At 40.9% G+C, this 25,585-nt stretch overlaps 1 protein-coding gene across 13 annotated transcripts in view; it reads left to right on the forward strand.

Annotated features, from left to right (window-relative positions):
* WDPCP (WD repeat containing planar cell polarity effector) overlaps nt 1-25,585 on the forward strand; it is a 361,777-nt gene that overhangs the window by 199,813 nt on the left and 136,379 nt on the right. For all 13 annotated transcript variants that reach the window (XR_008891607.1, XR_008891606.1, XM_056567997.1 and 10 more), the window contains 2 exons: nt 6,018-6,206; nt 23,985-24,108. Coding sequence is in view for 11 of the 13 variants with exons in the window: in XM_056567997.1 (XP_056423972.1) it covers nt 6,018-6,206; nt 23,985-24,108 (313 nt within the window). In the remaining 2 variants the exon portion in view is untranslated. The remainder of the gene's footprint in view (nt 1-6,017; nt 6,207-23,984; nt 24,109-25,585) is intronic.

Below are 25,585 nucleotides of genomic sequence, written 5' to 3' on the forward strand. Positions count from 1 at the left end.
CCAGTGACGCCGCTCACAGCAGCCTTTGTGGAAAAAAAGGCCCTTGACTTGCTATCTCGGGCACATTTGTGTTTTCGCACAGGCCAGAATGCTAGCGGTGCGGGGATTTAGAGGCCTTCCAGCTAATTGCCATCTTGTAAATTTAATTGGACTGCCTCCCCAGACGCTGGTCTTAAATCAATTAGGCTACAGAGTTGGCTGTCACCTCTTTCTACCAAGAAGTGCACCATCCAAGTGAGGTCAAGCATCTAAAGGGGGAAAGATGTTTCACCTCAACCACTGAGATTTCTCACATTTTAAAATTCATTGTTTGCATTTAGATGAAGTATTTTTTCACAGTGTAAAATTCCGGTTTTCCCTTTCGATTCATTATTTCAGCTGGAATTTACTTATATGGGATCGTTACAGATTTTTTTTTTTGGTTACTGTCTCTTCTGTGTCACTCTAATAAGGTTAAGCAGTGCTTGGACCGGACTGTCCTTGTTAATGAGATCAATTGACTTCTGGGGATGCATCAACTGATAAATAATAAATCCTTTCCTTATTATTTTACAAGGCTTGTGGTTCTGGTCTTTGCCAACGAGACCAAGTACCATGAACAGCTAAACTACAAATAAAACCCTTGCTTTGGATATTAGACAAATGTGATGTCATTTGTAAAACAATTTTATGTAGAACAAATTGTTGCTTTTCTTGGCAGAGGTTTTTGTTTAAATTCCCTCATAACCATTAAAGCCCATTTTGATGTAATGCATTATGGAACATGCATACTTACATTATTCTCTTTAAAATGCTACATGTCTATAGTGTAGTGCTTAGAGATAAGCAAACCTCCCATAAACAGATTTTGCTCAGATCAGCAGTCAAATTCTATTTGTTTGACAGTTTATTTGGATTTATACAAGAGCAGGGACTCTTGTCAAGAGACAGGAGTTCCTGCACCTGTACACTGAGCAGCAAGGCATACACTGGGAGGGAGGCTCCACATATTAGCCTCTTAAGAACCAAGCCCATTTTCACCTTAAGGACCAGAGCATTTTTTGCACATCTGATCACTGTCACTTTAATAATTAATAACTCATGGATGCTTTTACTTATGAATTTGATTCCGAGATTGTTTTTTCGTGACATATTCTACTTTAACATAATGGTACATTTTCATCGATACTTTTCTTGGTGAAAAATTTGAAAATTTCATGAAAAATTTGAAAATTTTGCATTTTTCTAACATTGAAGTTCTCTGCTTGTAAGGAAAATAGACATACCAAATAAATTATATATTGATTCACATATACAATATGTCTACTTTATGTTTGCATCATAAAGTTGACATGTTTTTACTTTTGGAAGACATCAGAGGGCTTCAAAGTTCAGCATCAATTTTCCAATTTTTCCCAAAATTTCTAAATCGCTATTTTTCAGGGACCAGTTCAGTTTTGAAGTGGATTTGAGAGGCCTTTATATTAGAAATTCCCCATAAATGACCCCATTATAAAAACTGCACCCATCAAAGTATACAAATTGATATTGAGAAAGTTTGTTAACCCTTTAGGTGTTTTACAGGAATAGCAGCAAAGTGAAGGAGAAAATTCAGAATCTAAATTTTTTACACTAACATGTTCTTGTAGACTCAGTTTTTGAATTTTTACAAGGGGTAAAAGGAGAAAAAGCCCCTCAAAATGTGTAACCCAATTTCTCTCGAGTAAGGAAATACCTCATATGTGAAAGTGCTCTGTGGGTGCACTAGAGGGCTCAGAAGGGAAGGAGCGACAATGGGATTTTGTAGAGTGAGTTTTTCTGAAATGTTTTTTTGGGGGCGTTTAGGAAGCCCCCATGGTGCCAGAACAGCAAAAAAAAAAAAAAAAAAAACATGGCATACTATTTTGGAAACTAAACCCCTCAAAGAACATAACAAGGGGTACAGTGAGCCTTAACACCCCACAGGTGTTTGACGACTTTTCGTTAAAGTTGGATGTGTAAATCATTTTTTTTCACTAAAATGCTGTTTTTCCCCCAAATTTTTAAATTTTTACAAGGGCTAATAGGAGAAAATGCCCCCCAAAATTTGTAACCCAATCTCTTCTGAGTATGGTAATACCCCATGTGTGGACGTCAAGTGCACTGCGGGCAGCACACTACAATGCTCATAATAGACGGAGTCACATTTGGCTTTTGGAAAGCAAATTTAGCTGAAATGGTTTTTGGGGGCATGTCGCATTTAAGAAGCCCCTATGGTGCCAGAACAGCAAAAAAAAAAACACATGGCATACTATTTTGGAAATTACACCCCTCAAGGAACGTAAAAAAGGGTACAATGAGCCTTAACACCCCACAGGTGTTTGACAAATTTCCGCTAAAGTTGGAAGTGAAAATGAAAAATTAGATTTCTTTTCACTAAAATGCTGGTGTTACCCCAAATTGTTCATTTTCACAAGGGGTAATGGGAAAAAAAGCCTCCCAAAATTTGTAATCCCATTTCTTCTGAGTATGGAAATACCCCATATGTGGATGAAAAGTGCTCTGCTGGCGCACTACAATGCTTAGAAGAGAAGGAGCGCCATTGAGCTTTTGGAGAGAGAATTTGGTTGGAATAGAAGTCGGGGGCCATGTGCATTTACAAAGCCCCCGTGGTGCCAATACAGTGAACCCCCCCCCCCCACATATGACCCCATTTGGGAAACTACACCCCTCACAGAATTTAATATGGGATGCAGTGAGCATTTACACCCCACTGGCATTTGACAGATCTTTGGAACAGTGGGTTGTGCAAATGAAAAATGACATTTTCATTTTCACGGACTACTATTCCAAAAATCTGTCAGACACCTATGGGGTGTAAATGTACCCCTTATTACATTACGTGAGGGGTGTAGTTACCAAAATGGGGTCACGTGGGGGGTTGGTCCACTGTTCTGGCTTTGTAAACACACATGGCCTTCAATTTTGGACACATTCTCTCTCCAAAAGCTCAATGGCGCTCCTTCTATTCTGAGCATTGAAGTTCGCCCGCAGAGCACTTTACATCCACATATGGGGTATTTCCATTCTCAGAAGAACTGGAGCTACAAATTTTGGTGGGCTTTCCTATTTTTCCTTGTGAAGATGAAAAATGTAGGTTAACGCCAGCATTTTAGTGAACTAACTTTACCTTTTCATTTTCACATTCAACTTTCATGAAAATTCTTCAAACATCTGTGGGGTGTTAAGGCTCACTATACCCCTTGTTATGTTCCGTGAGGGGTGTAGTTTCCAAAGTGGGGTCGCATGTGGGTATTTATTGTTTTGCGTTTATGTCAGAACCACTGTGCAAATCACCAATTTAGAACCTCAAATGTACATGGAGCCTTGTTGTGCGCCCGTAGAGCACTTTGTGTCCACATGAGTATTTCCGTACTCAGGAGAATTGCGTTACAAATTTTGGGAGTCTTTTTTTCCGTTTACCGCTTGTGAAAATTAAAAGTATGGGGCAACACCAGCATGTTAGTGTAAACATTTTTTTTTTTACACTAACATGCTGGTGTAGACCCTAACTTTACCTTTTCATAAGGGGTAAAAGGAGAAAAAGCCCCCCAAAATTTGTAACACATTTTCTCCCGAGTACGGAAATACCCCATATGTGTCCCTAAACTGTTGCCCTGAAATATGACAGAGCTCAAAAGCAAGAGAGCTCCATGCGCATTTGAGGCCTAAATTGGGGATTTGCTTCCGCCACCAAAATACCCTACAGCATTGTTTCCCAAACATGATGTCTCCAGCTTGACAAAACTCCCAGTATGCCTTGACAGTCAGTGGCTGTCCGGCAATACTGGGAGTTGTTGTTTTTCAACAGCTGGAGGCTCTGTTTTGGAAACAGTGCCGTGCAAGACATTTATTTTTATTTTTATGGGGGGTAGACTGTGTAAGGGGTATGTGTATATGTAGTGTTTTACTTTTTATTTTGTGTATGTGTAGTGTAGTGTTTTTAGGGTACATTCACACGGGCTGGGGTTGACAGTGAGTTTCTTGCTGGGAGTATGAGCTGCGGCGGAATATTTGCTGCATCTCAAACTTGCAGCAGAAAACCCTGTAAACCACTGCCCATGTGAATGTACCCTGTGCATTCACATGGTGGGGGGGGGGCAAACCTTCAGCTATTGCAAAACTACAACTCCCAGCATACAGCCTGCCTCCTGCTGCTGCTCTGCCGGATCCTGCCTGCCACCGCTGTCTCCACTGATGCCAGGGATCAGGGGCCCCCACTCCAGGTACTCACTCCCGGCACCCGCTATTGCCCTCCGGAATAGGGGCGCAGTTAGGGACACACCAAAAGCAGGAGTCGTTACCGGCCGATGAATCAGGACGATCGTGAGGTGGAACCAGTGCCACCTCACTCCTGCTGCTATAGGGGGTGATAGGTGCCATGTCACCTATTACCCTTTTTTTCCGGGTCACCGGGGACCCGATTGATCCGGAATCGCCGCAAATTGCCTGAATTGAATCTGAATTGATCATTAATTTGCCAACATGTTGGGTCTCAGGACCCCCCCAGGGGTTTGCACGGGGTGCCTGCTGAATGATTTCAGCAGGTATCCCAGTCCGTCCCCGCTCGGCGAGTGGCAAGGACCGGAATTCCCACGGGTGTACAGGTACGCCCTGTGCCCTTAACTACCAGGACATCAGGGCGTACCCGTACGTCCTATGTCCTTAATGGGTTTAAGGTTACAGCACCACAGAATTCATGTTTAATTGTTTGACCCTGCTTCTATGCTATGGGGCAGACAGTGTATGCCTTGCTGAATAGTTTACATTCAATGGACCTAGCAAATATGTCCGGCCCATCAGATGTTGTGTGCAAGCGGAGATCAGAATCACTGCTTCCTCCAAGTGGGACACGTTTGATGAGCCAGGCACTCTATAGTGTATGCCTCACTGCTCAGTGATACAGGAGCAGGGACTTCTGTTTTTAACAGCAGTCCCTACTCTTGTAGTTGCGATTCATACAAATCTGAATTTTGCAGAAACGTGAGTAAATTGCTTTGTTCAAAACTGATTTTGCTCCATCTCTTCTCCCTGTTGTTAAGCTAGCCATTCACGTAAGGTAGCTGTTGTCCGAACAAGTTTCATCTGACAACTATCTTTCCTTATCACCCCATACACACGAGTGCTCGGCTTAGCTAAACATTAATATGTCCTCAGTAGAAAGAGGGAGGGTAAGCTGTTGTCAGAGAGCTCTGGTGGCAGCGTATTTTCTGAACAATAAAAAGATCAAGCATTGGAGATTCTTCTCTCCCAAATCTTTATCTGTCAGGAATAGTCAGGAGGCCTCAAAACGCAGTAGACAGTTATCTGATCTAATTGAAATTGGTGGGTGTAGCCAACTTTATTAAAATTATTATGGGGGGGCCTTTAGGCTGTGTTTATATTTTATATGTTTGTTGTCTTTTAAGGGTATGTTTATTTATTTTTATTTTTTATTGTAAAATTGTCTAAAGCTTGATCCCATTGTGAACAGAAGCCACTAGTGTTAACAAAACCTTAGGCTTTGTTTACATCTGTGTCACCTGTTTCTTTTCATTGATACAGTGGCAGATCCATAACCAATAAACTCCTATGCTTCCTGATGCATCATATTGGCTGATAATGATATCCATCTGACTTCCCCTAGGAAAAGTTCAATAGATCAGGAAACTAATGAAAATCATGGTTACAAATATATTTGTCTTTGTTATTTCTATTCTGAGAAATTGGGATTTACATTGACATGCAATATTACAGAGGGAGTGCACCGTACAGTAGCCCATTCAGTGTTAGTAGAACCACAGGTAACCCATGTGCCAACATAGAGCTCCATCTCTGCATATGGTATTGCCTTATGCATGAAGCCTTAGTGATACATGGTATGAGGAGGATGAGTAAATACAGGTCTGAATTAATGTTTTAACATGTAATTCCTAATATAGTGACATTCTGACCACCTAATTCCATATTGTGTTGTATTTTTGTATTTTATGTTACATTGCATTTTATATTTGCTTTAGGTGCTGTATCCAGAGGACAGCTGGGCCATATGGAGCTTGTTTCTCAGTACCTCCGCCATGAAGAAGTAGATGAAGCCATCGCTATACTGACATGTATGAGCTGGAACACTGCTGGTCAGAAATGCTATACATGCATGAGTGCCATAGTAAACCATCTGTTAAGGCAGAAACTTACTCCAGAAACAGAAGGTAGTTGCATGATTTTTTTTTATTATGTTTATATATTTCTATGTATACAGAAAAAAATTCCCAAACGTTAAACATAAAAAACATTTGTTCTTTACTACCATTCACTATCAGGGGTGTAGTCCCCCTAGGCCCCACCACATATTTTGGATCTGCTCCTGGATTTGTGATTGTAATAACAGTAACATCCAGTGACTCACAGGTAATGTCTTTTTGGAGTTGTTCTCCTTCCTTTATTTTTTTTCTTCCATACATCCCAGATGGATATGACAGCTTCCTCCATCTGTAACCTGTCTCTGCAGAGCCTGCTGGACAAACATCTTAGGCTTCACCTATTTCCAGCATCATCCTTAGCTTTTCTCCACACATAGTGCCCCAAATGGCCAAAAAGCCCTACATGCTTATAGTACTTACTAGGTCCCTTTGTGCCCTCAACCCAGTATATGGCCCCCCCCTCTGTGTATCCTACAATATCTAGCCTCTTATGTGCCCTCTAACAGTAATTAGCCCCCTTTGTGTCCTTTCACAGTAATTAGCCCATTTTGTGCCCTTTCATAGTCGTTTTCCCTCTTTCTACCTCCTTTACATTCGTGAGCCCCTTTTGTGCCCACTAACAGTAGTTAGCCCTCTTTGCCATTACAAAATAAAAACACTGTCTGTGCTGGAAGGGAGACATCCCTATTTTCATGATCACTTTTAGGCCACAGGCATAAAGCAGCCTGCAGCCTACAAATGAGTGCACACTCTGACACTGTGATGCATCCCAGGATGTCACACTGCTGTGCTCAGCATCCCAGTACATAAAGAAGACTAACCTAGTGTGGCAAAGGAAGCCCATGGGGTCGTAACCTCTGTGTGCCTCTATTGCTACTCCGCTGTAGATTATCCAGCCCTCCAGGGACCAAAGCACAATGCTATCCCCTTCCCTGGATTATATAGCACGATCACAACGGGTTGCGATCAGCCACTTTTTACATGTGTAAACAGCAACTCGAAGGTTATTTTTGATAATAATAACTCTTTAAAGTTGTTCCTTAGATTCCATTGCAAGGGCCGATTTTAGGTTTAGGACTTTGATTGGCCACAAACTAGTATAAATGATTGTGAATGCCTGACTAAACTGGCAGATCACTGTTAAACAAAAAGCCCACAGTTTGCTTGTGTACAGTGGCCGAATGTGGCCAAGTATGACAAACTCTTTTTTCAGCGAAGTTGGTGGATTAGATTTTAATTTAATCAGCCATTTTAGCCAACCATTATCTCAACTGTATGGCCAACCATAGACTAAGCATTGACGAGGCCATAATTAAAAATGGGAGCCCAAATGATGAAATATCAAACCAAAAAACACAGTCACTTATTATATACCAGAGCTTCTCAAACTTTTTCTACTTTGACTTACCAACAAACACATACTACTGTGTAGTGGCAAATGAAGCTTTTCAGCGCCCATATTACCCCCATTGGGTAGTGCAATGCTTATAATACCCTGAATGCTAGTTTGAACAGAGTCTTATACATTGTGTTCTGCAACACCATATGTATCAAGATCACATGTTAGACATGTCTAAGAAGATTTATTATTATAGCTCAGTCTGCAGAATTCCATTGCTGCAGCTTTATGTAATTGTACTTCACTTTTCATTGTTACCTCTCCACCTGCTATGTGTTTTTCCATGTGTATCATTTAATAAGGTACGCCAGATGCTCAGAAGTTAAAATATCTTGGGATGAGGAAAAAAATACAACAGTTTAATTATCTCTAATTAGTATTAATGAAAAGACTTGGTGCAAGTAAAGGCTGTTATCTGCACTGCTGTTTTTTCTTATCAAAAAGCCGTAGTTAATTGCTTAATAATGACTTGTACCTAAAAGGCTTCTTATACAGGAAGATACTGAACGTGTTTACAGGTCACCATAACGCCTCCTAAAACCGGCCAGCATCATACAAGAAACCTTCACCCCCCCCCCCCCCCCCCCTTTATTTCTAATTATTCTTTTTTGTTTGCACATTTTCAAGTCAATGATCCAAACAAATATATGATTTGGGCTTAGTTATGTAGAAAACAAACCACATGAATCCAAATCTTTGCTAAAGTCATCTCTTTAAAGAGGCACTCCTAGCAAAAAGAAAAGTTATTATGTGGCCCAATAGCCACCTCAACAGTGTAGTGTATAGCTATTTACTGGGGCCTTTATTAACTTATTGACTCTCTTCTGGTCACATTTTTTAGCTGACAGATGGACTGAACCTTACAGCTGGTTATGTTTGAAGCAGATGTCAGTTTTTTCAATAAAAAGCTAATTTGATGCTTCCATTAGAATGAATAGAGACAGTGCACTTGTGATGTGAAGATAGTATCAGTGAGTGAGCCCTGTACACCATAGAGTTGGCCAACAGGTGACCACGGCATAACATTTTTGGGGTTATCCAGGAATTATAATATCCAGGTTATCCACTTTTATATATATATATATATATATATATATATATATATATATATATATTAGGGATCGACCGATTATCGGTTTGGCCGATATTATCGGCCGATATTATCGTCCGATAATCACGATTTTGGGCATTATCGGTATCGGCAATTACCTTGCCGATAATCCGATAATGCCCTGCCCCCCGCACCCCCGACCCGCCCCACCGCGTCGCACCCCCCACCGCACCACCCCGGCCCCATTGCCTCCCCCATCCCCGGTTTTATAATTACCTGTTCCCAGGGCCCGGGGTCCACGCTACTTCTGGCTCCTGTTGCGTCCTACGTTATGCTGTGCGCAATGACGAGTGACGTGGCGTGACGTCACAGTCAGTGCGCACAGTGACAGCTCAAGAGGACGCCACCGGAGCCAGATGTGGAGTGGACCCCGGGCCCCGGGAACAGGTAATTATAAAACCGGGGATGGGGGAGGCAATGGGGCCGGGGCGGTGCGGGGGTGGGGGCGTGGGGCGGTGGGGGGCGCGCGGGGCGGTAGGGGGCGCGGAGTGGCGGTGATAGGACTCAGGACCCCCGGACAGGCAGGGGGAGAGAAGCGGGCGGTGGCAGGGGGATAAATAGCCGACAACTTATACCGGAATATCGGTATAAGTTATCGGCTATCGGCCCAAACCTGCACCGATTATCGGTATCGGCCCTAAAAAAACGATATCGGTCGATCGCTAATATATATATATATATATATATATATATATATATATATATATATATATATCAACTGGCTCCAGAAAGTTAAACAGATTTGTAAATTACTTCTCTTAAAAAATCCAGCTCATTCAAATGAATTCGGTGTGGCACGGGTCCTGCAGTTATACGGCAGCATCAGCTGAAGTATATAGAATGTATAATATTATTTTATAACATATAGATTTTTAAAATTGCGTTTGTTAATACAAGAGTAGAAACTACAGGCGTTGTTTAATGGTGAAGCTATTTGTTAGATAAAAGTCATTACATTGCATGCTATGAGATATTTATGCATTTCTTAACAGCTTGGGAAGGTGGGCACTTAATACAGGGCTGATTATATACTTAAGACCACTTCTGCTTGTATTCTGCATTGTGTAATCTTTCTTGCTGTTGTACCTAAATTATACGCATAATGAAATATATACACATATTGAAAAATGCAACTCTGCCTTATAATATACTGTATGAAAGCAAGTGAAGACACAGAAGCTGCTTTTGTCATTTGCGAAATGTTGCTGTGACAAACGCCACAATGCAAATTTTAGTAATGTTTATAACATAGCAATATTTTTTTTCATTTTTTTCCAGAAACTATGAGGGTAGTACAATGAGTATGAAATATAGGCAGCCAGCAGTCAGGTAACATATGTTAGATATCATCAGGATGTGATACCATGGGACAGACATTCTCATGGCCTAGCAGGAAGGACCAGAATGGTACTGCTCTTAACACATACAGTCATGGCCGTAAATGTTGGCACCCCTGAAAGTTTTCTGTAAACAGTAGAATGATGTGCTTTACCAAAAAGCTCTATCTTGGTCTCATCTGTCCACAAGATGTTTTCCCAGAAGGATTTTGGCTTACTCAAGTTCATTTTGGCAAACTGTAGTCTTGCTTTTTTTATGTGTCTGTGCCAGCAGTGGGGTCCTCCTGGGTCTCCTGCCATAGGGTTTCATTTCATTTAAATGTTGATGGATAGTTCGCGCTGGCACTGATGCCTCTTGAGCCTGCAGGAATGCTTGAATATCTTTGGAACTTGTTTGGGGCTGCTTATCCACCATCTGGACTATCCTGCATTGACACCTTTCATCAATTTTTCTCTTCCGTCCATGCCCAGGGAGATTAGCTACAGTGCCATGGGTTGCAAACTTCTTGATAATGTTGCACACTGTGGACAAAGGCAAATTTAGATCTCTGGAGATGGACTTGTAACCTTGAGATTGTTGATATTTTTCTACAATTTTGGTTCTCAAGTCCTCAGACAGTTCTCTTCTCCTCTTTCTGTTGTCCATGCTTAGATTGGCACACACAGACACACAATGCAAAGACTAAGTGAACTTCTCTCCTTTTTATCTGCTTTCAGGTGGGATTTTTATATGGCCCACACCTGTTACTTGTCCCAGGTGAGTTTAAAGGAGCATCACATGCTTGAAACAATCTTATTTTTCCACAATTTTGAAAGGGTGCCAATAATTTTGTCCAGCCCATTTTTGGAGTTTGGTGTGACATTATGTCCTATTTGCTTTTTTTCCCTCCCTTTTTTGGTTTTGTTCCAATACACACAAAGGGAATAAACATGTGTATAGCAAAACATGTGTTACTGCAATCCTTTTCTGTGAGAAATACATCATTTTCTAGAAAAATTTCAGGGGTGCCAACATTTACAGCCATGACTGTAAGTGTAGTTGAATAAGCCAGGGGTCATGTGACTATGGTCAGACTGGATCAGAGAGCAGTATCATGGAAAATTCAAAGCATAGGTCAAGAAATAACAGCTGAGGTCAAGTTCAGTAATATCTTGCAAAGTAGACATAATGCCCGATCCCAGAGAGGTAAATTTTTTACCTCCCTCCACCACTGAAAGGGTTCTTTTGTCTCCTGTTTTATGGTCTAAACTTTTAAACATACTTCACCTTTCAAAACTAATTTACATACCTTGTGTCTGATACTCATTATGGCAAAATAATGAAATTGCTGCCTCCGCTTTTATTTTAATATTCAATTTATACAAAAATGCCTATTTTGAAATCACTCGGCAGAAAGTATACCATTAAAAACCAGTTTAACAAAACGTTAGCTAGTCAATGTTAATTCCCACTGTGCTTCTTAAAACACTGTTATTGTTGTATGCTTATTACAAAGATGATAGCTCCATGATACCAATAGGGGCTTCAAACAGGAGTACGTTTGTTTTCAGCACCAAGTTATTATGTCTGAATCTAACAATTTTGAAATGCACAGTAATTTGTTTTCCTTTTTATTAGTAGAACCTAGTGAGCCCTTTTTATTTAGTGGGATGTGACGGTTATCTTTGAGATCTTTTCTCCACCGTCAGCTTCAAGCTGAGATTTCTAATGAATCTGTAACTATAGAAGAAGTGACTCTTATTCCGTGTAGGTCGGAGCATTCAACAACACAAAAAACATGCTGTCAGAGAAACAGCAAAGGCAAAGGAATCCGTCTCGTCTTGGAGGAAATAAAAAAAGCAAAACACTATTTGCTTTTAATCTAAACAGACTGCTGGTTTGTAAGATAAATACAGGACTTCAGCTTATCTTGCTGGGTATCTTTCATAGTCCTGAAAATTGCTAATTTATCATGCCTGCTCTTGTGGTAGAGGATGCTTTTGCATATAATTAATTATTTATTATTTTTAGGAAACTTTTACGAAATATTTTTTGCATTTAACTTCTCTTTTTTTAGATTAAAAATTCAGTTAAAAATAATATTACATATTAGTTTTTTCCAAAATATGTTATCATTAAAGCAATGTTTCCCAACCAGGGTACCTCCCGATGTTGCACAACTACAACTCCCAGCATGCCTGGACAGCCTTTGGCTGTCCAGGCATACTGGGAGTTGTAGTTTCGCAACACCTGGAGACACCCTGGTTGGGATACACTGCATTAAAGGGGTATTCCAGGCAAAAACTTTTTTTTATATATCAACTGGCTCCGGAAAGTTAAACAGATTTGTAAATTACTTCTATTAAAAAATCTTAATCCTTCCAATAGTTATTAGCTTCTGAAGTTGAGTTGCTGTTTTCTGTCTAACTGCTCTCTGATGACTCGCTTCCCGGGAGCTGTCCAGCTCCTATGGGGATATTCTCCCATCATGCAAGGGATATTCTCCCATCATGCACAGCTCCCGTGACATGACATCATCATTGAGCAGTTAGACAGAAAACGTCATAAGCTAATAACTATTGGAAGGATTAAGATTTTTTAATAGAAGTAATTTACAAATCTGTAAAAAACTGGGGATGTGCAGCTCACAATTAACTAGCCGAGGTAAGAGGGCTGTACACCTACACCTGGTGTTGTGATAAGGGAAACAAAACTAAAAAAGTAGCCAACCCCTCTAGGCTAGCATCAGTTGCCTGATACAGTGATGTAATGGTAAAAATGATGAATGGATCGTGCTTCAATTATAATATGAAAGTGCAAATTTATTACACAATAAAATACATATAAAATATAAACAATAACTCCTCGAAACACAAGGGCCCTTGTGCCGAGGAAAAATTACAATATAAAACTTATAAAACTTATACACACACCAATAGCTAGCATTGAGAATTTTTTTGAGAATTTTTTAACAATGCAATAATACTTTAAATCCGGCCTCCGATATTTCAAATGGGTTAAATGTCCCTTAAAGGTATGGATTCCAATTATACGTAAGGTATAGTCCCATATAGGATATAGATTCCAAATTTTAAACGTAGAATGGGTAAATTATAGTTACCAGTCTGCAATACATCCCGATAGAAAGTCACCTTGAGTTGAAATGTGGAGTCCGCACGATTAGGTGGTACCAGACGCTGGCATGCGTCCTCGCGGCGGTCTGCCTGCCACAGACCAGCTGTAATAATAACCGCTTGCTGATGTTTCGCTGCAGATGGTAACCACACGATGAAGCAGGTGCGGACTTCTAGGTAACTCGATGGTGGGTGACGTCACAGGCGCTTGGGCAATGCTGCCTGGAAGATGATTCCGGGAATGGTGTACTGCTTAGCAGAACTGGATCGGAGTTCGCCTTTGAACAATCAGGTAGCGGTGATGTATAATATTCTTATACCTAGCTATAAGAATATTATACATCACCGCTACCTGTCCTTTAAGGGACATTTAACCCATTTGAAATATCGGAGGCCGGATTTAAAGTATTATTGCATTGTTAAAAAATTCTCAAAAAAATTCTCAATGCTAGCTATTGGTGTGTGTATAAGTTTTATAAGTTTTATATTGTAATTTTTCCTCGGCACAAGGGCCCTTGTGTTTCGAGGAGTTATTGTTTATATTTTATATGTATTTTATTGTGTAACAAATTTGCACTTTCATATTATAATTGAAGCACGATCCAGTCATCATTTTTACCATTACATCACTGTATCAGGCAACTGATGCAAGCCTAGAGGGGTTGGCTACTTTTTTAGTTTAATTTACAAATCTGTTTAACTTTCCGGAGCCAGTTGATATATATAAAAAAAAAAGTTTTTGCCTGGAATACCCCTTTAAAGACTATATCAGCCTAACTAAAAACTTCTACTAATATGGCTTCCATTACCATTCCAAGCTGCAGTTGTCAACCAATTTTAGTGAGTTCACAACGTCTTTTGCATCCACATCCGCTGGAAGTTTTTTCTCCAAGCATCTACTACTCTTTTGGTAAAATTATTTATTGTCCTGCTTCTGAACTTCTCCATGTAACCTTAGACTATGCCCCTGGTTTTTGAAATTGTTCCATTGTTCAATGATAGTGGTGACAGAGGATAACCAGGTTAAAGGGGTACTCCGGTGAAAAACTTTTTTTTTTTTAAATCAACTGGTGCCAGAAAGTTAAACAGATTTGTAAATGATTTCTATTAAAAAATCTTAATCCTTCCTGTACTTATTAGCTGCTGAATACTACAGTGGAAATTCTTTTCCGTTTGAATCACAGAGCTGTCTGCTGACATCATGAGCACAGTGCTCTCTGCCGACATCTCTGTCCATTTTAGGAACTGTCCAGAGTAAAAGGAAATCCCCATAGCCAACATATGCTGTTTTGGACAGTTCCTAAAATGGACAGAGATGTCAGCAGAGAGCACTGTGCTCATGATGTCAGCAGACAGCTCTGTGTTTCAAAAAGAAAAGAATTTCCGCTGTAGTATTCAGCAGCTAATAAGTACTGGAAGGATTAAGATTTTTTTAATAGAAGCAATTTACAAATCTGTTTAACTTTCTGGCACCAGTTGATTTAAAAAAAAAAGTTTTTCACCGGAGTACCCCTTTAACATGGTTTGGACAGATGGAATAGGCAAAATAAAGAGAAGGTAAATACTAGGAAGAATATATACATATTTTTGTTAATATACGGTATCTATTTAAACTTTTATACAAAACAGAGAACAAAAGCAACACACCAATAAGGATGCAGGGGGGGGGTGCAAAAATCAGCAAAAGCCTGGGTCCAGGGGGCCAGCTTGATATCCAAAATGAAAGAACCGCTGCAGCACTCCAAATAGTGGAAAACGTGATTGATGCTTTATTCCATCAACGTTTCAGTTGCTACCATATTAGCAGCCTTTCTTAAGCAAACAGTGTACAGACAGTGGTGTATAGGTCAAAGGAAATTGAAATAGCAATTGTGCATTAATTGGTGAAATAATAGAAAAACATATTTTCTACAGCAGTGTATCAATATATTACAAAAGAACTCAAGTGCTACATGAAAAAGTACATGTTGTCACATAAAGTCATTAGGCGATGTAGTAAAAGCACATGCATAGATACATAAGTGATAATCCTTAAGTGATAGGCAGGTGTAAATCATCAACTTACAATTATAAGGCGGGATTTGAGGACAGGAACCCAGTACAGTATGAATAATAGTGCGCTGTCCGCCGCCATTTTGGTCAACGCCGGGCACGGCGCATGCGTGCGCTGCTAGCGGACCACAAGTGTAGTGGAGCAGGGGAGCTGATCCTCAGTCGCACGTGGGCACTGAGGAAAGGAGTGTTCTGCAGCCATGGTTGAAAAGGGCAACAAAGCAATCTATTAATATAGTTGGATGGCAGTAAATATAGCAAATATGGTAAGTAAATATAGTAAGTATTGCAAAAAATGGGAAAAGGTGGAACTGTAATAGAAATGGAAATTAAGGACAAGGATAGGTTTCAGATGGCAATTAATTAATTAATTAAAATTGAGGGCAAGTACTGAAAACCAATCAGGACAAACTCAGTCAAACTTGTAGAAGGAACTGCATACGGAAAAATAGAACGTCAGGCAGGCACTGCATACAAACTGCTATGGAAAAGAGCTGAGACCGTGAGCCCACCTCGCAGACACAAACAGGCAAACAAGACACTCTTGATTCCCAAACTATGGAACCCATCCCCAACCGGGGATATATATGTACCTGGTGGGGAATTTAACAGAAGGGGTCCAGTGTCATAAAGGCACAGACAACCCTCTGTGGGGCCCACATATAAATCGGGACGGGTGTGCATTACCCAGAAGTGTCACAGCCATGCACACTGTTATGTCATGTGGCATCACAGTAGCTCTTGGTTTACCAACGGAAATTAGAACCTAAAATCAGATGGCACATCATAAAAAACAAACACTATGGACCAGTTAAAAAACAGTATGCATGCAACATATATGAGCTGTGGGGAAACAAAGAAAGAAATTGCTGCACAACACTGCTCCGGATAGGGAAAGAATATATATTGATGGAAGAAGAGAAAGGTCCCATCCAAACGCCATTTCTAGTATAAAAGATGAAAAAGAAGAGATTATCTCAATACCACCAAACAGTACCACATGTTGGCTGGACCGTCCATCTTTGCTGCAGGGACCACCCGACTAGTGACGCTGCATTGACACCGCCGCAGAGGGCCGTCCGTGCGCAGCAGACGTCCATCACGTCAGGGGCGTCCCTGCGCACGGACATCCCCGCCACGGTGTCAATGCAGCGTCACTAGTCTGGGGCTGGCCCGGAGCGGAGAAGAGGGCCTCCCGGTGAAGATGGACGGCCCAGACCGGCGCACCCTCCTCACCGGAATGCGGACGGTCCCTGAAGCTACTAAGCAACAGAACCGAGAAAACTGGGGAGGTGAGTAGACAACGAGGGGGACCTATATGATGACGGAGTGGGCAGTGATGATGACAGGGGGGATATAGACTGGGGGTGATGATGACGGGGGGGTTGACAGGGGTTGATGATGACAGGGGTCTGGATGATGACGGGGGGGGGGGTGGTCACAGGGGATGATGATGACAGGGGGGATGATGTATTTTCCCCCTAGGCTTATACTCAAGTCAATAAGTTTTCCCAGGTTTTGGGGGTGAAAGTGGGGGCCTTGGCTTATATTAGGGTTGGCAAATACTTGAGTATATACGGTAGTTGTATTACCCATGAAATTGTAATTTTGGAACATCAAGAATTCAGCATTGTGTCTTTCCTATGTTATTCCTCCTAGAAGGTTATAAATAAAATGACAACTTGGTGTTATGAATTGGAAAAATAACAGAGGACAGGATGATCCCTCTTTAAAGGAGGTTTCTCATCGTAGACAATCCCACCATTAAAATAAGATTGTGCAGTCTCCATTGTACTGAATCACTAAGTCGTGTCCTTATGGCCTTACCCATTTACACAGGGTCCTTCTAAAGAGACCTCCTATTTCCTTTGAAAAGGAAGCCTACTTTACTTTCGTACCCTATCATGCTTGCGATCACAGAATACTTGTTTATATGAACAATTGGCTGGATTCATACTATTCTATGAATGATTTCCATAGCCTCTGGTAATGTATGAGTTTTATGTGTAAAGCACAAGCTCAAGTCCACACAACCTCTTAGAAAGTATAAAGATTCATAATATAGCATTTCAATATTTCTGACAAAATAGACAACATTTTTTTAAATATATATTAAATATTTAGTAAGGTAAAATGCAGCTTTGTGTTGATCCTAAAGTCGATATTTTGCAGGAAAAGATGTATGTTCTGTACTGAGCTATACAATAGAGGACAGCTCATAATAGACCACTGCTGGGCGCAGAAATATAGAGTTGTTAGCAGACAGTGTAATGCTGGCTGGTTCAATGGCACTAGGATATACAACAAAATCACATGCAGAGTTTAAAGTCAAGACGGTAGTGAGATGTAAGTATCTTAAGAGTAGCTGCCAAGACACTGACTCAGAGACTTGAAAGCTCTCGTATTAAAAATTAGATGCAAGTCTGCTTCTCCTAGTATAAGACTAACAAGACAAGAGCTGTAGATCAACTTGTATAAGCAATAGTATGTTTGTTTATAGTCTTAGTAGTCTTAATCTTGGTAGAAAAAAACACAAACTAGGGCTATGTCGGCATCATGTAGAGTCTGTGTCGGAGGTATAAGAATAAAATAGGCGTGATAAAAGACTGCCGTTGTAAAGTAAAAAAAAAAAAAAAAAAAAAAAAAGTTAACTACCGCACATTATACTTTTCTTACAGTATGAAAAAGCAGGTGTATATATTATACCTGTAACTTCTTCTTTTAGAGTCTCCTCTGTCCTCCACTCATTACATGTATTTATGGCACCTGTTTGAACTTGTTATCAGTATAAAAGACACCTGTCCACAACATCAAACAGTCGCCCTCCAAACTCCACTATGGCCAAGACCAAAGAGCTGTCGAAGGACACCAGAAACAAAGTAGTAGACCTGCACCAGGCTGGGAAGACTGAATCTGCAATAGGCAAGCAGCTTGGTGTGAAGAAATCAACTGTGGGAGCAATTATTAGAAAATGGAAGACATACAAGACCACTGATAATCTCCCTCAATCTGGGGCTCCACGCAAGATCTTACCCGTGGTGTCAAAATGATCACAAGAATGGTGAGCAAAAATCCCAGAACCACATGGGGGGACATAGTGAATGACCTGCAGAGAGCTGGGACCAAAGTAATAAAGGCTAACATTGTTAACACACTACGCCACCAGGGACTCAAATCATGCAGTGCCAGAGATGTGCCCCTGATTAACCCCTCAAGAACTTAGGACGTACCTGTACGTCCTAAACCCGCTCCCGGTGTTAAAAACGGGGTCACGCCGTGACCCCGCATCACACCGGGTCGGTCCCGACTGCTAATCATAGCCGGGACCCTGGGCTAACCGCGCGGCATCGATCGTTGTGCCGCGCGCTGTTAACCCTTCAGACGAGGCGATCAAAGTTGACCGCCGCGTCTGAAAACGAAAGTAAACGCTTCCCGGCAGCTCAGTCGGGCTGATCGGGACATCGCGAGGCGGAGGTCTCCTTACCTGTGTCCGCGGCGTCGGATTGGGTTTTGATTGCTCCAAGCCTGAACTACAGGCTTGAGCAATCGAGCCCCTATCTCGCTGATCCGTGCAGAGCTATGGCTCTGCAGGGATCAGCATAGGAGATCAGTGTGTGCAGTGCTATAGCTCCCTATGGGAGCTATAGCACTGCAAAAAAAAAGTTAACAAAGGTCATTTAACCCCTTCTCTAATAAAAGTTCAAATCACCCCCCTTTTCCAATAAAAAAAAAAAAACTGTGTAAATAAAAATAAACATATGTGGTATCGCCACGTGCGTAAATGTCCGAACTATAAAAATATATAATTAATTAAACGGCACGGTCAATGGCGTACGCGCAAAAAAATTCCAAAGTCCAAAATAACGTATTTTTGGTCGCTTTTTATATCATGAAAAAATTTATAAAAAGCAATCAAAAAGTCCAATCAATACAAAAATTGTACCGCTAAAAACTTTAGATCACGGTGCAAAAAAATGATCCGACCCATACGCAGAAAAATAAAAAAGTTATAGGGGTTAGAAGATGACAATTTTAAACGTATAAATTTCCGTGCATGTAGTTATGATTTTTTCCAGAAGTACGACAAAATCAAACTGATAAGTAGGGTATCATTTTAATCGTATGGACCTACAGAATAAAGAGAAGGTGTAATTTTTACTGAAAAATGTACTGCATAGAAACGGAAGCCCCCAAAAGTTACAAAATGGCGTTTTTTCTTCAATTTCGTCGCACAATGATTTTTTTTCCCGTTTCGCTGAAGATTTTTGGGTAAAATGACTGGTGGCACAAAAAATAAGCCATCATATGGATTTTTAGGTGCAAAATTGAAAGGGTTATGATTTTTAAAAGGTGAGGAGGAAAAAACGAAAGTGCAAAACCCCTCAGTCCTTAAGGGGTTAAGCCAATACATGTCCGGGCCATCTGAAGTTTGCTAGAGAGCATTTGGATGATTCAGAAAAGTATTGGGAGAATCTCATATGGTCAGATGAAACCAAAGTAGAACTTTTTGGTAAAAACTAAATTCGTTGTGTTTAAAGGAGAAAGAATGCCGAGTTGCATCCAAAGAACACCATAACTACTGTGAAGCATGGGGGTGGAAACATCATGCTTTGGGGCTGTTTTTCTGCCAAGGGACCAGGACGACTGATCCGTGTAAAAGAAAGAATAAATGGGGCCATGTATCGTGAGATTTTGATTGAAAACCTCCTTCCAGCAGCAAGGGCATTGAAGATGAAAGTGGCTGGGTCTTTCAGCATGACTGATCCCAAACACACTGCCCAGGCAACGAAGGAGTGGCTTCGTAAGAAGCATTTCAAGGTCCTGGAGTGACCTAGCCAGTCTCCAGATCTCAACCCCATAGAAAACCTTTGAAGGGAGTTGAAAGCCCGTGTTGCCCAACGACAGCCCCAAAACATCACTGCTTTAGAGGAGATCTGCATGGAGGAATGGGCCAAAATACCAGCAACAGTGTGTGAAAACCTTGTGAAGACGTACAGAAAACATTTGACCTCTGTCATTGCCGACAAAGGGTATATAACAAAGTATTGAGATGAACTTTTGTTATTGACCAAATACTTATTTTCCACCATTGTCTGCAAATAAATTCTTAAAAAATCAGACAATGTGATTTTATGGATTTTTATTTTCATTATGTCTCTCATAGTTGAGGTATACCTATGATGAAAATTACAGGTCTCTCTTATCTTTTTACGTGGGAGAACTTGCATAATTGGTGGCTGACTAAATACTTTTTTGTCCCACTGTATGCATCTACATATATATGTATTTCTAATAAGGAGACATGATAGGGAATTGCAATATTTCCTGAAGGTACTAGTTATATGCACATACCAGGTCTCAGAAAGCATATATCTCATTCATTGAATGATAGGTGAGATATGGGAAAACAAGGATGGGCGAAATCCCCAGCAGATCATAGCTGATAAGTAATCTTTTGTAAAGTCAGTTTTTGGGCTTGGATTTTTATGGAATGAAAGGTAAGTTAGTACTGGTACCTTTCATTTCCTTTTTGGCCATTCCAGGTTTTCAGTGTGGCCTTGAATCAGCACAGGTTCCGAACACAGCTGGTGCTGGGCTTTAAAGCAAGGTGTAACTTAGTCTGCAAGCTGAGGCAGGGGAGAACCTGAACCTCAGGGGGTCGACAATCTCAAAAGGGGACATTTGACTTGTGTCTGTAGCACTTTGTGATGACTATTTTGTTGGGTTACTGATAGTAAGCCACATATGTAGATAGGGAAGATTTGCTGTGCCTGAATGTACAGGCTTTATCTTTGTTATGCTAATAAATAAGAAGAGGAGAAGACCTGGTCAATAGTAAATCATGCATGGAGCAGAGGTCTCTCCATGCATGAGGAGAGACGGGGTGCCGACATGAGATCGTGGGGGGTCCCAGCTGTCAGACACCCCCGATCAGACACTTATCCCCTCATAGTACTCATGTATTGAAGTTCCCCTTTAATGCCAATATCTCTGGTGCTCTGTGTAGTGAAATATGTCAGCCTCAATCTAGGGCACTGAAAGGGTCAATGCCAGCATCCCTGGTAGTCTAGGGCACGAAAGGGTAATGTCAGCATCCCTGCTGTTCTAGGGCAATGAAGAAGATTCTAGGGCAGTGAAGAGATTAGGTTTCTAACTTAGAATCCATTGATTTATTCCCCTATCACCAGGCTCTAGCGCTCACAGTAAACTAAACCCTGATCGTGTTCTATTCCTGCCCTGCATTGATCTGGGCTTCATGAGGATAGAAGAGACACCACACAGGTATCTCCATGATGGGGCACATTCCTGGGTGCTTTATCTGATCACTAAGGGAGGACTTTTACTAAGACGGATTAGTAAGTGCCAGTATGTGGGCCAGCAAGAAAGCATGGTCCATAGGCAAGGTGCAGGATACAGTTATAATGGGAAGGAGCTATATCAGAGCCTATAGCATAAATCAGAGATAAAATATCTGTATCAAGTATTGAAATTGTAATAACGATAAGTAATACGTGTATCCCTGTGTTAGGTATAATTGGGGAAAGATCATTCCGAGGTTACATTCCTTTAAGATTGGGAGGGACCGCCGTGACTCATGCTTGCCTTATGAATAACCTATCCCTTTTAATTACTTGTCTTCCAAATTAATAAAACATTATATATTATTTACATATTTGTTGCTTTCACAGAATAAAGTCATGAATCCCATCTGTAGTAGTTCAGATCCCACAGTGTACAGTCAGGGAATATTGGACTAAATAAGTCAGAGGCTAAATGCAGAGAGGAGGATCCTTTTTTTGGGTCGCGGTGTGAATTTGATGCTTTTTAGAAGTTTATACATCCATAAAAGGTTTCCATTTCATGTAAAGGAGCCTTAAAGGGGTATTCCGGTGGAATATCATATTTATATATATTTTTTTTAAATCAACTGTGTTAGAAAGTTAAAGAGGTACTCCACTGGAAAAAAAAATTTTTAAATCAACTGGTGCCAGAAAGTTACACAGATTTGTAAATTACTCATCAGCTGCTGTTATGATCCACAGGAAGTTCTTTTCTTTTTGAATTTCCTTTCTGTCTGACCACAGTGCTCTCTGCTGACACCTCTGTCCATTTTAGGAACTGTCCAGTGTAGGAGCAAATCCCCATAGAAAACCTATCCTGTTCTGGATAGTTCCTAAAATGGACAGAGGTGTCAGCAGAGAGCACTGTGGTCAGACAGAAAGAACATTCAAAAAGAAATGAACTTCCTGTGGCTCATAACAGCAGCTGATAAGTACTGGAAGGATTAAGATTTTTTTAATAGAAGTTTATAAGTCTCCAGTGGAGTACCCCTATTTTTGAGACTGATCATAACGGATCCATCGTATTCATCTTTGTGACTATAATGTGTAAATCATGGCACTAGTGTGAACAGAGCCTAATAAATTGTTCATGGTAGTGAGGTTACCTTTTAGCACAGAGATAACAATGACTTACCGTATTTTTCACCCTATAGGACGCAACGGCGTATAAGACTCCCAATTTATAAGTGAAAAATCTAAAAAAAATAAAGATTTTGAACCCAATAGTGGTCTTCAACCTGCGGACCTCCAGATGTTGCAAAACTACAACTCCCAGCATGCCCGGACAGCCAACAGCTGTCCGGGCATGCTGGGAGTTGTAGTTTTGCAACATCTGGAGGTCCGCAGATTGAAGACCACTGCATAGGAGGTAATACTCACGTGTCCCTGCCGCTCCTGACCCGTCACCGCTGCCCTGGATGTCGCTCCATCGCTGTCGCCGTGTCCCCGTCGCTCCGGAATGTCTTTGCTGCCGGCCGGGTATCCTCGCTCTCCGTCGCTGCCATCGCGTCGCTACGCACGCCGACGCACGTACGCGACGACGTGATGACGAGGAAGGAGAGCGCCGGCCATACAGGGGATCCCTGAACGGAGAAGACACCGAGGAGGCAGGTAAGGTCCCTCCGGTGTCCTGTAAGCACTAACCCGGCTATTCAGTCGGGCTGTTCGGGACTGCCGCGGTGAAATCGCGGCGGTCCCGAACAGCCCGACTGAACAGCAGGGTTAGTGTCACTTTCCCTTCAGACGCGGCGGTGATGTCCTGTATTAGCCGCGGGTCCCGGCCATTGATGGCCGCAGGGACCGCCGCGATAGGGGTGTATTCGCCGTATAAGACGCACCGACTTTTTCCCCCCAGTTTTGGGGAAGAAAAAGTGCGTCTTATACAGCAAAAAATACGGTATTTTACTTGAGTTTCTGCTATCAATTCTGATCATTACAATATTTATTCTGGTCTTCCTATATTTATCAACTTGAATACTAGAAGGAAATATTTTCAATAGAATCCTATAAAATGCGCAGGCAAATTCAAGATAATTCAAGATTGTTTTCACCCCATGTGTTCCAATACTCAGTGTTACACCCGGGCATAAATACTGTGAAATTGCAGCCAATATCTGTGGTTTGTTTGCTATCATTACGTGTCCGGGTTCTGGGCTAATATTAATTCTTTCAACTTCAAGATATTATCTATATGTCCTACAGAGCGTAGATTATCCCAGGTGCTGATCTACAGAGGGAAAACCACTATTTGTCCTGACGCTCAAACTTTGCATTGAGCCACTTGTGCAGTATTGTTGTATTCCCTGGATGCAGGGGGTTTCCTTCCATCTGTGGTGTCTGTGTTTATGTAAATCCTCTAGTGTGCCTTGCATGTCTGATTTGTATGAATTAAAGTATTAATCTCTAAATTCCTGGCATTTTTTCAAACCATAGCTCAGCTTGAGGCCTGCCTTGGTACCTTCTATTCACCAGCCTGCCCTCTTCTGGACACCATCATAATGGAGTATAGAGACCCACTCAGTAGATATGCCCGCAGATTCTTTCACCATCTCCTGAGGTAAGACATAATAGTTTAACATAGAAAATAATTTCATTGTACAATTATTTATTGAGAAAAAAAAATTATAAATTAAAACATGCTACTCATATATAATGCATTTTATTGGTTGTAGATCATGCATCATGACTATTGCTCTTGAATTTCCAGAGCAGGATTAGTTGTATTGATCTTGTGCATCTCATTGTTCACATTATTCAGCCAAACCCAACATAAAGTAGGATAAATATTGCTCTTAAAGGGGTTATCCAGGAAAAAAAACTTTTATAGATATATATATATATATATATATATACCGTATATATATATCAACTTGCTTTAGAAAGTTAAACAGATTTGTAAATTACTTCTATTAAAAATTCTTAATCCTTTCAGTACTTATGAGCTACTTCTGAGCTTCTGAAGTTAAGGTTGTTCTTTTCTGTCTAAGTCCTCTCTGATGACACCTGTCTCGGGAACCAGTTTAGAAGCAAATCCCCATAGCAAACCTCTTCTAAACTGGGCGGTTCCCGAGACACATGTCATCAGAGAGCACTTAGACAGAAAAGAACAACTTTAACTTCAGAAGCTCATAAGTACTGAAAGGATTAAAAAAATTTAATAGAAGTAATTTACAAATCTGTTTAAATTTCTGGAGCCAGTTGATATATATATATAAAAAAAACTTTTTTTCCTGGATAACCCCTTTAATGGTGCCAACCTATGCAGTTTTTGTTTTGCTTTGCAATAAGCAAAGCTAAGTCTGATTGGTTCTATAGACGTCTCAATCTCTTTTCTACTGGGGCCTTACCAGGTAGAACTTTGTAATGCCTGGGCCTCAACATTAGCCGCAGTCGTATGCTAAATTTTATTTTAACTATGTTGCTACACCGATTGGTGCAACTATAGAAAGGTTTGGGCAGCGTATGATTACTTCTGTTTAGACCGCCTACTTGTCATCAACAACTGGTTGGCACGTCACAGTGTAAGAAGCACTCCCATACATAGCTTTATAGATGGTTTAAAATCTTTTTGTTACACCCATTTTGTGATAAGAGCACAGTTTTAAAATATAAGGCTTCTTAAACTTTGTTAAACCTTGAAGATGCCACCATCTCACCAGCAGTTGACATTTTTAGCGAAAGATGAATATGTAGAGTACCAGTCTAATAGAAGCAGCAGCACACCGATGTAGATGAATATGTGTCAGGCTTTATTCATCAGATGCAGCGTTGCTGCATCTGATGAATAAGGCCTGACACATATTCATCTACATCGGTGTGCTGCTGCTTCTATTTGACTGGTTATCGTTGAGGGCCCCTGACCCAGGGCTGACCAGCTTGCACCCGTTCAAGACTCACTGGAGTGCGGTCCTCTTGGGATATATTTAGAGTACCAGCTACAGTGCCCCGCACCAGCCACAATGTCCTTAGTATCAGCAGCTGTTCACCCAGTACCAGTCTTATAAGCCGAAATCAAAAAATTGAATAAAGAAGAT

The sequence above is a fragment of the Hyla sarda genome, chromosome 3 (genome assembly GCF_029499605.1).
Source record: "Hyla sarda isolate aHylSar1 chromosome 3, aHylSar1.hap1, whole genome shotgun sequence".
Classification (NCBI taxonomy): domain Eukaryota; kingdom Metazoa; phylum Chordata; class Amphibia; order Anura; family Hylidae; genus Hyla; species Hyla sarda.